The sequence below is a fragment of the Mustela nigripes genome, chromosome 6 (genome assembly GCF_022355385.1).
Source record: "Mustela nigripes isolate SB6536 chromosome 6, MUSNIG.SB6536, whole genome shotgun sequence".
NCBI classification, from domain to species: Eukaryota; Metazoa; Chordata; class Mammalia; order Carnivora; family Mustelidae; genus Mustela; species Mustela nigripes.
The window spans coordinates 82,521,624-82,532,888 of NC_081562.1; the positions used below are offsets into that span (position 1 = coordinate 82,521,624).

Genomic DNA, 11,265 nt, shown 5'->3' on the forward strand with positions numbered 1-11,265 from the left:
TCACAAGGAAAACTTGTAGTTATGTGGAACCCACTTTGAAGTTTCAGATTTCCATTTACATCACGTGTGTTTGAGAGGTTAGACGTGGTGAGGACTCCCTGAATAGGCAAGGTAGAAATATGGGCCATATGGTAGGGTTGGGTGATACCGGGATGGGGTAGAGGAAACCTGACAGTAGTTAGTGGGGGAGGGAGATGAGTCAAATTTGCAGAATGACAGCTGTCAGGGCCCCATATAGACCCAGGTGTACTCTAAATTTTTGCTGAAATAATTAATTGGACTGCCCAGCTGAGAGCCCTCTTTTAGGGAAGAGGTTATTTGGAGTGGGGGGATTAGAATTGGACTTGCTCCTGGCTGTTAAGTTGCAAATGATTTGCCATTATTTACCATAGCACCTCACAATACTTTGTGCTTTTTATTTTATGTGTTTTTTTTTTTTAATTTACTCCTAAAACCACTTTTTAAAAATAGTAGGCCTGCATTATTTCCCCCTTTTTTGCATTCTATAGAAGAGTATGTGTTAGCTGACTTGGCCCAGAGCAAAAGATGAATTTCTTGAGCAATCAGCAAACCTCAGGCCATTCGTTAAGCTTTCCCAAAGAGAAGTTTGAATTGTTTTTCTTCTTTGAAAACTTTATATGGCATGCAATTTAATTTTTGACAAGTTGAAAGCCTACTTAGAAAAAACTAAACAGATGCCAACACATTAAGGCGAATTCCTGAAAAATTACTGTATTTGTACCATCTATTCCATTAAAATGTAAGGGAATCTTGGAAAGTTCAGAACATTGATTTGATTACCAAAAATGCAGTTAGAAGGAAGTGAACTATTTATAGTCCCAGGATAATGTTGCCTTAAGATGGTTAGTCTTCTGCAAGAAACTTTTTAAACTAGTTACAGGTACTTCCTACAACTAATCAAGACAACATCCTAATCGTTAGGGATTACCTCTGATTTAAGACTTCATTGCAGGGTCTCTAGGGCCACTGACCTATTTCTGTGTCTGTTTTCCTGTAACTAAAGATCAGTAAGAAAAGAAAAAAAAATTAACCTAATTTCTGCAACAATTGATTAATGAGAAGCAAATGTTACATGTTTGGTATGTGATAGTTATACAGCAATAGTCAGTGATTTATAAGTCGTGGCTTATGACGCTATTAAAAAATTAATTACCCCCAAAGAAATCTAAGAAACATGCTTGAAAGTCATTTATTATAGTAGTAGCCATTATTAATGTATGTTTCTGTCAGAGCTTTAGTCAAAGTCCAAATAGAACCCATGGAACCAGCTTAAAAATATGATTTCAGGAATCACCACGAAACTCTTTAAAAAAAACAAAAAGGTGTTAATTTGAGGTTGGAATCGCAGATTGCAAGGCTCACGGGCCCATCCCCCCCCCTTTGACTCCTCCAGCAGGCTTCCCCTCTTCATTTGCATTCATCCTTTGTAGCTGCTAGCACCTTCCATATTTGCCTCTTATGTATCCCTTCCCTTGCTTCTGCTCTTAAAAGAAGAGACTGGCTTTTCACACATAGTCCTTCTACCTGGTACAGTATCGGGTTCACAATGATCTTTATTGAATGAATGAGTGAGCGAGTCACTCTTATTTATAAAATCGCGACCCAAACTAATAAGTGAGTTCAGCAAATTTGAAGCGAAGAAGCAAGCCTAGGCTTGAAAGACCAGTAATCTGTTTTCAAATCCCTCTTTTGTTTCAGTTTTTTGGAAATAAAAAGAGCTCTGAAAATGAAACTTACCAACCTTTGTTTTTAGAGTTAGCTCTGATTTATTCTTCATTCACCAACCCCGACCCCCAAGCACTTTGGTTTTGTTGGTTTTTTGTTGTTGTTGTTGTTAATGCTATTTTTTTTTTAAGATTTTATTTATTTATTTGTCAGAGAGAGAGAGAACGCGCATGTGAGCCAGCAGAGGCAGAGAGAGAAGCAGGCTCCCTGCCGAGCACGGAGCTTGATGTGGGACCCTGGGATCACGACCTGAGTGGAAGGCAGCCGCTTAACCAACTGTGCCACCCAGGCCTCCCTTGTCGGGTTTTGTTATGTAGTGCTTGGTATCTTTTAGTTAATCCTGTTACAGTCAGTGGTGCTCTTGATCAAGAATTTCATGAATTTCCTTTTCAGTGTAACTTCTAACTAGAGTGCTCTTTCCAGTCATTTCCTCCTCCCTTCTTTTCCACAGTCTGTTCTGCTTGCCTGTGCCACCGCAGAAGAACAATGAGAAATTCCTAGGGAGACCTTTTTGCCCAGTTTTGACTCCGAGCTCTTAGCACATTATCTGGGTGGGTTAAGTTCCCTGGTGGGGACACAGGGCAGCCAGGTTTCCTCACACACTCAGAAGGCCTAGGAGTCTGCAGAATTGTGTTTTGGTTATTCTAAAATCCAGGTCACTTATTTTGACATGTCTCTTGGTAGAGATTAAGGTAGGGGATGAAATATGTATACTCTTACTCATAGTCCTCTCCCCCCACCTCCCCTGTGCACATAAACCACCTCTCCTGGGCAGGCAGAGGAAATGGTTGCCTGCCTGTGCCTTGAAGACACACCAAAGCACTCTTCTGTCTTGTCTTCAAACACCTCCGTAACAGGAGCCAAGCTTTTCCATTCAGACCAGCCTACTAGGCATTCTGCTATAAAGGAGCGCTCCCAACAGAGACCGACTTTGGTGTCGGTGGTTTTAAATTTTAGCTCCATCACATCGATGTCCTTCCCTATAGATTGGAAATGATAAAAATTATCTCGTAAATAGAATTACATTTGTAAAGCAGCTGGCCTCCGGTAGCCATTCAACAAACCTTCATTTTACTTTATTTTGAAATCTTTCCCTTGGATTATCTCATTGGCTCAGCACAGAACCCTGCTAGACAAACAGGACAAACCCTGTAAATCCGCCCCCCACCCTTAATAGTTGATTAACTCGGTATTTTGAAACTTGCTCCATAATTATAACTAACTAACCCTTATCCATGCTTACTACTGGTCAGGGATTGTTCTAACCATTTTATATTGGGTCCTCCCGTGAAATCTGAAGCGGACACTCCAAAAGTCCTATTTTGCAGATGAGGAAAATTGAGGCAGAGAAAGACTAAGTAAGTGCCCAAGGATGAAATAGTAAATGGTAAATAGTTGGGATTCACACCCAAGTTGCTCCCAAAGCAGTGCTCTTCACCAGTATACTTCAGTTTCTCTGTTTCCCACAGCATCTGAGTGGTGGATTGGACTCCCGCCTATGAGTCCCAGTCTAGAGGGCCACCAGGTTATCAGAGCTGCCCACTCACCGCAGGGAGAGTACTCCAATGGAAAGGGATGGTGTTCAGTATCTTAGGGGATGAGGCCCAGGTTGGGAGCAGAGTGCCAGCCCAGAGAGAACACACGAGTGGCACCATGAGAACCCCAGGGAAATTCTGGGAGGAGGTTTCCCCCTTCCCGTTGCACCTTGGAGACTGGAGTCTGGGGCAGGAGAGTACTTTTGTTCACAAAGCCCCTGAAAGTCCTCAGCACCTGTTTTCTGTGTTCATGGCCCTTAGCACTTTGTGTCATAGTTACCACTGACTGTTTCTGATATGCTCCTGAAGGGAGCAGGTTGTACTCATTTTTATACCCCCTCTGGGGAGCGCCAAGTAGACCCCTAACAAGTATGAGAAATCATTCCAAAGGAACATGCCTGAGCCCCAGAGGGATCTGGAGTTCGCTTAAGGTGTTATTTTGTTGTACTGCAATGAGCTCTATCCTCTTTTTAAGCTTTTTTTTTTTTTCTTTTTTCTGATAACAAAAACATTGGAATGAAGATTCTTTGGGGGAAAAATAAGCCAGTATTTTCAACTGTTCTCTTAGGGCAACTCTTAGAGACCACCCATGTTCATGTTTTTATTTTTGTACTTGTACCCATTTAAAACCACAAATAATATAGCTTTGATAAACTGTAATTTAATAATAGCTATCCATCCACCCCTCTTAAAATGCCTACTGATATCTAAAAGCCTACGAATATCAAACCACAGTGGATTTTATTGGCTTCTGTGTAAGTGTGAGTGGATGCCGTATTCTTCCCCATGTGAGATCTGTTGGTGATACTGAAGTGTGTTTTTACCTTTTATTCATTAATGGATATGGTTATAAATGACAACTTTAAAATAAAGTTTTGAAGATGAGTTTCACAACTCTTAATGTTTTATGCAAAGTGCTCAGGAGGAAAAACTCTTCTTCTACCCTGTTAGGTTCTGTGTCTGGAGCCCTGTCAACTAAAGACAAGTTAAAAGGAGAAATAGCACACGATTTTTACCAATATTTATGTGCACAGGACTTCACACAGTAGAAATACAAAGAAGCCGATTCAGGGGCTTACATATCATTTTAACAAAGGGAAAACCGGTTTGGGTTTCTTGGGATGATGAATTGTGAAAACTCAGAAATATATAGCGGAACTAATAGATAATCGGGGTTATTTTAGTAAAGTCAGCTTATGCAAACTCATCTTGGTGTCGACAGCTCCCTGTCTTCCTTGACTCTTCTCCTCCTGGTGGGGAAGGAGCACCTGCCTCAAAGGGAAATTTATACACTGCATTAAGGCGGAGAACTTTTCATGTGTCTGCTGATTCTTAGTTGCTTTCAGCTCAAAATAATCCTTATTTTAAAACGTCATTATTTGGGGATGGCATATTCTGATCGTCTTCCTATGGAAAGCAAAGAATATTACAGCTGTAACGTGTGAATTATTTCCAGTGTTAATGCCCTTTTTTACAAGTCAGACTCTCTGCCGAGCAGGGAGCTCAACATGGGGCTTGATCCCAGGACCCGGGATCATGACCCAAATTGAAGGCGGACATTCAACCAACTGAGCCACCCAGGCGCCCCATACTTTTCCTTTCTGCTGTTTGTTGCATTTCATTGAATTCTTTTGAAGTTATTAAAAGAAACATACAATTATATAAAGTATATTTACAGAAAAGGAGGGAAGGCAAGTCACCCGTTATCCTACTTTTCTCTTAAAAGCTCTGTTTTTGCATATTTTCTCTCAATGATACGTTTCCTATAGTTCCAGCAACACAGACCTCACATGTGACATGTGGCATGTAACCTCTTCAGTTTAACGTATCACAGCGTTCCCACATCCTTTCTCACTCACCATCTTCATTGTGAAGTAGCTGCAAAGTCTACCTCCCCATTCTCCAGGGGTCAGACGCGGGAGCTGCCTTCCCAGAGGCAGTTTCCCCTCTAGCCAGGGGAGGGCCTGGGGTTTGGCCGCTTCAGACCTGGTGGAACTCCGGCCTCCCAAGAGCCACAGGGCAGGGGTTCACAGGTCAAGGTGAGGTGTGGCCAAGCAGGGCTCCCTTCTTGCTGTCTTCCCACTCCCAGGCCAACCCTCCATCCCCTTCCTCGAGAACCCTCCCCGCCCAGCCACTCTCTTCCTTCTGTCCTAGCGATCTGAAGACCTGCTGCATGCCCTGGGCGCCATGGTCCACCTGTATGCCTCCGAAGTGCAGCAGCTGCTCCACAACAAGTTCGTGGTCATCCTGGGAGACTCAGTCCAAAGGGCGGTGTACAAAGACCTGGTGCTCCTGCTGCAGAAGGACTGCCTGCTCACTACCACCCAGCTCAAGGCCAAGGGAGAGGAGACCTTTGAAAAGGACAAGCTGGTGGACGGAGGCCAGATGGGCCCCATGCACAATGGCATCCAGTACCGGGAGGTCCGCCAGTTCTGTGACAACCACCACCTGGTGCGCTTCTACTTCCTCACGCGCGTCTACTCCAGCTACCTGGAGGACGTCCTGCAGGAGCTGCAGTCCAGCGAGCACGGCCACCCGGATGTGATCATCATGAACTCGTGCCTCTGGGACCTATCCAGGTATGGCCCGGACTCCTGGCAGAGCTACCTGAAGAACCTGGAGAGCCTGTTCGGGCTCCTGGGCCAGGTGCTGCCCAAGTCGTGCCTGCTGGTGTGGAACACGGCCATGCCCGTGGGCGAGCAGATCACGGCGGGCTTCCTGCCGCCCGAGCACCAGCCTGGGGATGACTCCCTGAGGGTCCAAGTCATTGAAGCCAACTTCTACAGCTCTACCGAGGCGAAGAAGCACGGCTTCGACGTGCTGGACTTGCACTTCCACTTCCGCCACGCCGAGCAGCACCTGCAGCGCGACGGTGTGCACTGGAACGAGCGCGCACACCGCCACCTCTCCCAGCTGCTGCTGGCGCACGTGGCCGACGCCTGGGGCGTGGAGCTGCCGCAGCGCGACAGTGTGAGTGCGTGGATCCCGTTGGACCCGGCGATGGGGGGACGCGGCCGGGGCGTTCAGAGGAGGAGGCAGGCTGGCAGGGCTCCACGGGCCTTCCCGCCCTCAAGGTGCGGCCCCCTACTCCCGAGTCCCCTTCTGCCTCTGCCCCAGCCTCCCCGCCTGCCCTTGCCCCCACAGCCTCATCCCTTTACTTTCCACCCGGTGATGCCGCGGTTCCTCTTTTGTCCCCAAGATACGAATTTTGCCTCAGACGAGCCTTTCCAGGCGGATCAGAACTCAAACTATTTCCATTCAGATGCCCTCTCACCGACCCAGACAGGATTATCCTCTGAAGATGACTTCATGATCTATCCTCAGCCCCCGGTGCCCCCTGGCCCCGTACCCTATCTGCAGCGATTTCCTGTGGTTCATAGGGGCTTCCCCCGCTTTGTGTCTCGTGGCCCCTATACGCCCTGGGGTCGGCGGCCGAGATCTTCCAGGAGACGGGCCCATTCCCGCCCACAGCCAAGGCCTCAGTAAACCCTCCTCATGTTGGTGGACTGGACAGATCATCTGACTCTCCCCGAGACGGACCTTGTTAACTTAAGCCTTTGGTCCGTGCTCGGACTTTAGTTCAGTCATTGCTTTCACCGGTAATGGCAGGGAAGGGCAGTCTTCTCCATTTTTGTTGACTATGGCCTCTTCCTCTATTCTCTGGGGGTGACCAAGCATTATTCCCACCTCCCCCACTCCCTATTCTGTTTCTCTTTTTTGTAAACAGAAAATGGAAATAAAAAAGTTGTTTCATGAAAGTAGTGGGTTTCGGGTGTGTCTATATTTAAATAGTGCCTCTCCCTTCCATTAAGAATTAGCTTCGTAAAAAGCAAGGACAGTATCTGCTGACTGTTTATGGCATCTACTTTACGATAAACTACTCAAAGTGGAATTTGTCTAAAATCGTTCGGAAGGTTTCCGTAAGTTGGACCTGATTCCTTACCAATCAACAAAAGAACTTGAACTTTTTATGGTATTTTCCAGAGTTTCTCAAAGAGTGATTGAATTGTAAAACCGGGAAAGCTAAATAAATGATATTTAACTGACACAAACAAGGAAACAAGCTAAGAGAGGTGAGTGACTTGTCCTAGGTCACAAAAAAATCCCTCTTCCACAAGTCTTTTCTAGTCTATACGAATTTCTGACTGACATGAACTTTCAGACCATGGGGACTGATTGCTACCGCAGTAATGTCACACTAAGAGGGACAGTTAACCAAACATTGTCTTTCTATGAAAATGATGGTGAAAACCCCTATGCTTCCATAGTTCCAGAAGCTTACTGATTAGTTATGCAATGTGTGTAGAATGCATGGCATGCTCAGGACGGTGATTTCTTTGAAGAGTCTCATGCTTGGGACTTGAGAAAATTAGAAAAAAGTTAAGTTGCACTCGATGACAACATCTATCACTGTTACAGAATAAAACTACTGGTTGGAAGGGGCCACCAGTGCACAACTCTGACAGGCGGCCGTGGCCATCTCTTTACTGTTTTGTGGAAATGTTAACATCATGAAGACTTAATATGCTAGGGCCTTTATCATCCTAGACTCGTGAAATGTTAATACTTGTATGAGATAGTCAAAACAGGACATGACTAACATTGTCTGAGTCATAGATTATTTCATTGAATTGATTCCACTGGTTTGTAAGTCCTCAATTGGACCATTCCTGAAGTTGACAGTGTCAGGAAATGTTACCCTGGAAAAATTGAAATTTGAAATCACAAAAAATAGACGAGATCAGTTCTCTATAGGAGAAATACACAGCAACTGTTAATCTAAAAAAAACCCATAAAATTTGTGAAGGATAAGACTTTCATCTCACTCACCTTTGTCTCAAATCCTGGTACAAGTATAGCATATAGTACTGAATAATGTTTCTTGAGTGAATCCATGAGGGAATGAGGAGGTGGCATACAGGTGTTCTTGGTGACACCGTGACCCAGGTCCCTGAGGAGGTGCTGTCCGTGGAATCATTGTAGCACATCGAAGGAATATTCCTGAAATGGCTGGATAACAACCATCAAGGACTCAAGAAAGGTGGTACCAGCAAATCAGAATTTGCCAGAACATCCCAGCAAAGTCCAGAGAGAGAGCGCCTATCTAGCCAATGTCAATGTTCTAATCCCAGGGAGGAGGTGAATGCACAAGGCTGTGAGATTTGCTAACATCAGCCCTCAAGATAAACACGTCGGCTCATTCTTACTTTACGTTTCCCAGGCAAGACAGAGCAGGGCTTAGGGGCTGATCTGAGTAAATTCTATTTTCGTGAATAAATCAATAAATCAGTGGTGTGATTTATATCTCTTATGAGTTAGGCTAGTGTGTATTCCTTCTTAATCTGATCATGCCAGATGAGACAAGAAGACTGAGTTCTTAGGGACACAGTACTGAGGACTAGACATTGAATCAATGAGGAATCCACTATCTTATCTTACGGATTAAATTGCACCAATCACTGAACAGTCCTGTTTCTCTCCGATGGGGAGGGGTGCAGGTAGACTCTGGGACAATCTTTTCCTGCCCAGGTGTATTAATGTCCTAGGGCTGCTATAATGATTACCACAAACTTGGTGACCTAAAACAACACACATTTCTTCTCCCAGCAGTTCTGGAGCTCAAAAGTCCAAAATCCGCTACCCCCAAACAAAATCTATACGGGGTCTCCTGCTGTCCTACATGATCAGGCCTCTGCAATGTTGTCTTCTGGAACTCTCTTTATTGACCTTTATGCTCTCAGCCACACTGGGCTTCTTTCTGTTCGTATACAACCTGCGAAGCCCTTTCATAACTTGGGTCGTTGTGCTTGCTGTTCTCTTTACCTGGAATATTCCGTATCCCCTACTTCCTGTTTGTTTGGATATCCAACTCTTCATCCTGCCATCCCCACTTTTTAAGTCCCCTCCTAAAATGCCTTTCAGGACCATTTCAGCTACAAGTACCATTAGGATCAATCATGGCACCCATTCTTTCCTTGTATTGCTTACCCCCTTCATTCGAGGCTTCAGTAGTTGCTCATTAGCCCCTTCCTCCAGGAAGTAAGCTCTGTAAGTCTTGTTCACTGCTGAACTCCCAATGTCTCACAGCATAGCGCTCGGCAAGGAAGGTGTCCAAGTATATTTACTTCAGATAAACGTTCAAGAACATAATTCATGTTGTGTACTCACAAAAACAATTTATATTAGAATTGAGCTGTATTTGATCATTTTAGAAAAAATGTCTCTAGAATTCTCTGATAACTTGATCTAAGTCATCCTGGGTAGCTATCACACCCTGAACCTCTTCATCCTCATAGGATTAGCCTGAGAACCTCCTCAGTGCTAATTTCATACCTCTCCTGGCCTTTCTGTTCCAGCCCTGAGCTTTCTTTGCCCATGTTTACTATTGCTACCTTGCTCCTTAAATCAAGAAATCTAGCAATGCAGTCAACCTCTTGTTCTGGTAAAAAAAAAAAAAAAAAAAAGAGCCTAACTTATTCAACAGTTATGAGAGAAATTATTGCTTTATTGTTCAGACTTACAATGCAAGGTTCATTCGGCTTCTCTGGCCTCAAGAACTGACAGCGCTCAAAGTTTTTTTCGCTTGACTCTTGTATTCTGGAAAAAGAAGATAAAGTAAAATTAATGATTAAATTAGCATTATCTAAGCAGCATATGATTCTCACCTTATTCTAGAATAAGGTATACTGTGAGGTCGAAGGCCAAAACTTCAAGCTATAACTGTTTTTTCCTAAGCACAAACAAAGCAAGTCCCAGCCTTTGAAAACAGATGGAATCATCTATCCTACCATAGGGTGGGGAGCAGCCCCCTCCCCGCTGGCTAGCCGCAAAGCTCTTGTTTGCTGGGCCCCTGCCTTGCATGATACTTGGACCCATCATAACATTGATGTTATTTCCTGGAGTTGTTCGCAGAGACAGATTTATGTTCATGAATTCTGCAAAGGTAAGTTATTTTGAAAGCTTGGAACTTCAAGGCTCCTGTCAAAAGGATTTGCCATGATTTTAAACAATTGTATGCTTGCTCTTAAAACTCTAGAAAACATCTCCTTCCTATCATGTCAAAAAAGTCCTCTTATCACTGCTTCCTTAATTCGTAGAAATAGTTTTTCCACAAGATTTTACCCATTAAACTTTAAGGAAAGATTTCCTAAACCATGTCTCTCTGAACCGTCATCTATTCATGCATTCGACAGGCAAGGATGCCTGGATTTGTTCTCTAACTGCCCCATGTGAAAACTCACAATGGCTCTTAATGGATCAGAGGCTCTGAGTTCTGCATGAAATGAACTTATTTAAACACGTGTAGCCTAGTATTTTTCAGATTTCTTGAGCCACAGACCATTTTCATATGCATTTTCTCTTGAAAACATGTTTGGGGCGAGGGGTGCCTAGGTGGCTCAGTGTGTTAGTCCTCTGCCTTTGTCTCAGGACATGATCGCAGGGTCCCTGAGTCGGGCTCTCTGCTCAGCGGGGAGCCTGCTTCCTCCTCTCTGCTTGCCTCTCTGCCTACTTGTGGTCTCTCTCTCTCTGTCAAATAAATAAATAAAATCTTAAAAACAAAAAAAAACATGTTTGGAGAAAGATCGTTCTAGAGAATGCCACATAAAATAGTTGGTGTAAGTGAAAAGAAGGCTTGTTAGTGACTTTTTAAATAAGAAGCCCTTTTTCAGTGGAGCATTATAATCTGTGCCCAAGTGTGAGCTAATATTTATTAGGTAAGCCTGTGACAGGTCTGAGATTGGTTAATTAGCTGAAGTAGGATGAAAAGGACCAGGAATGATGGCCCTCTTCCTGCTCTCAGGTAGGTGGCTGGGCCAGGAAGAGAATGGGACTGTGTGGCCAGTCCAGCCAGCAGAGTAAGGCGTGCAGGGGAGGTGAGAGTCATTCAACACAGAACCTTCTGTCAGCACTTAACGACACTCTTAGGAGCCGGTCCCAAATCTCTAAGCAGGGGCCTGTCCTGGAAGAATGATAGCACCCACAA

General features: G+C 44.4%; 1 protein-coding gene across 2 annotated transcripts in view; it reads left to right on the forward strand.

The window, feature by feature from the left end:
* Positions 1-7,042, forward strand: part of PCED1B (PC-esterase domain containing 1B) — a 39,449-nt gene extending 32,407 nt beyond the window's left edge. For both annotated transcript variants that reach the window (XM_059402970.1, XM_059402969.1), the window contains one exon: positions 5,436-7,042. In XM_059402970.1, coding sequence (XP_059258953.1) covers positions 5,469-6,767 — 1,299 coding nt within the window. In that variant the 5' untranslated portion in view covers positions 5,436-5,468 and the 3' untranslated portion in view covers positions 6,768-7,042. The remainder of the gene's footprint in view (positions 1-5,435) is intronic.
* Positions 7,043-11,265: the final 4,223 nt, after the last annotated feature.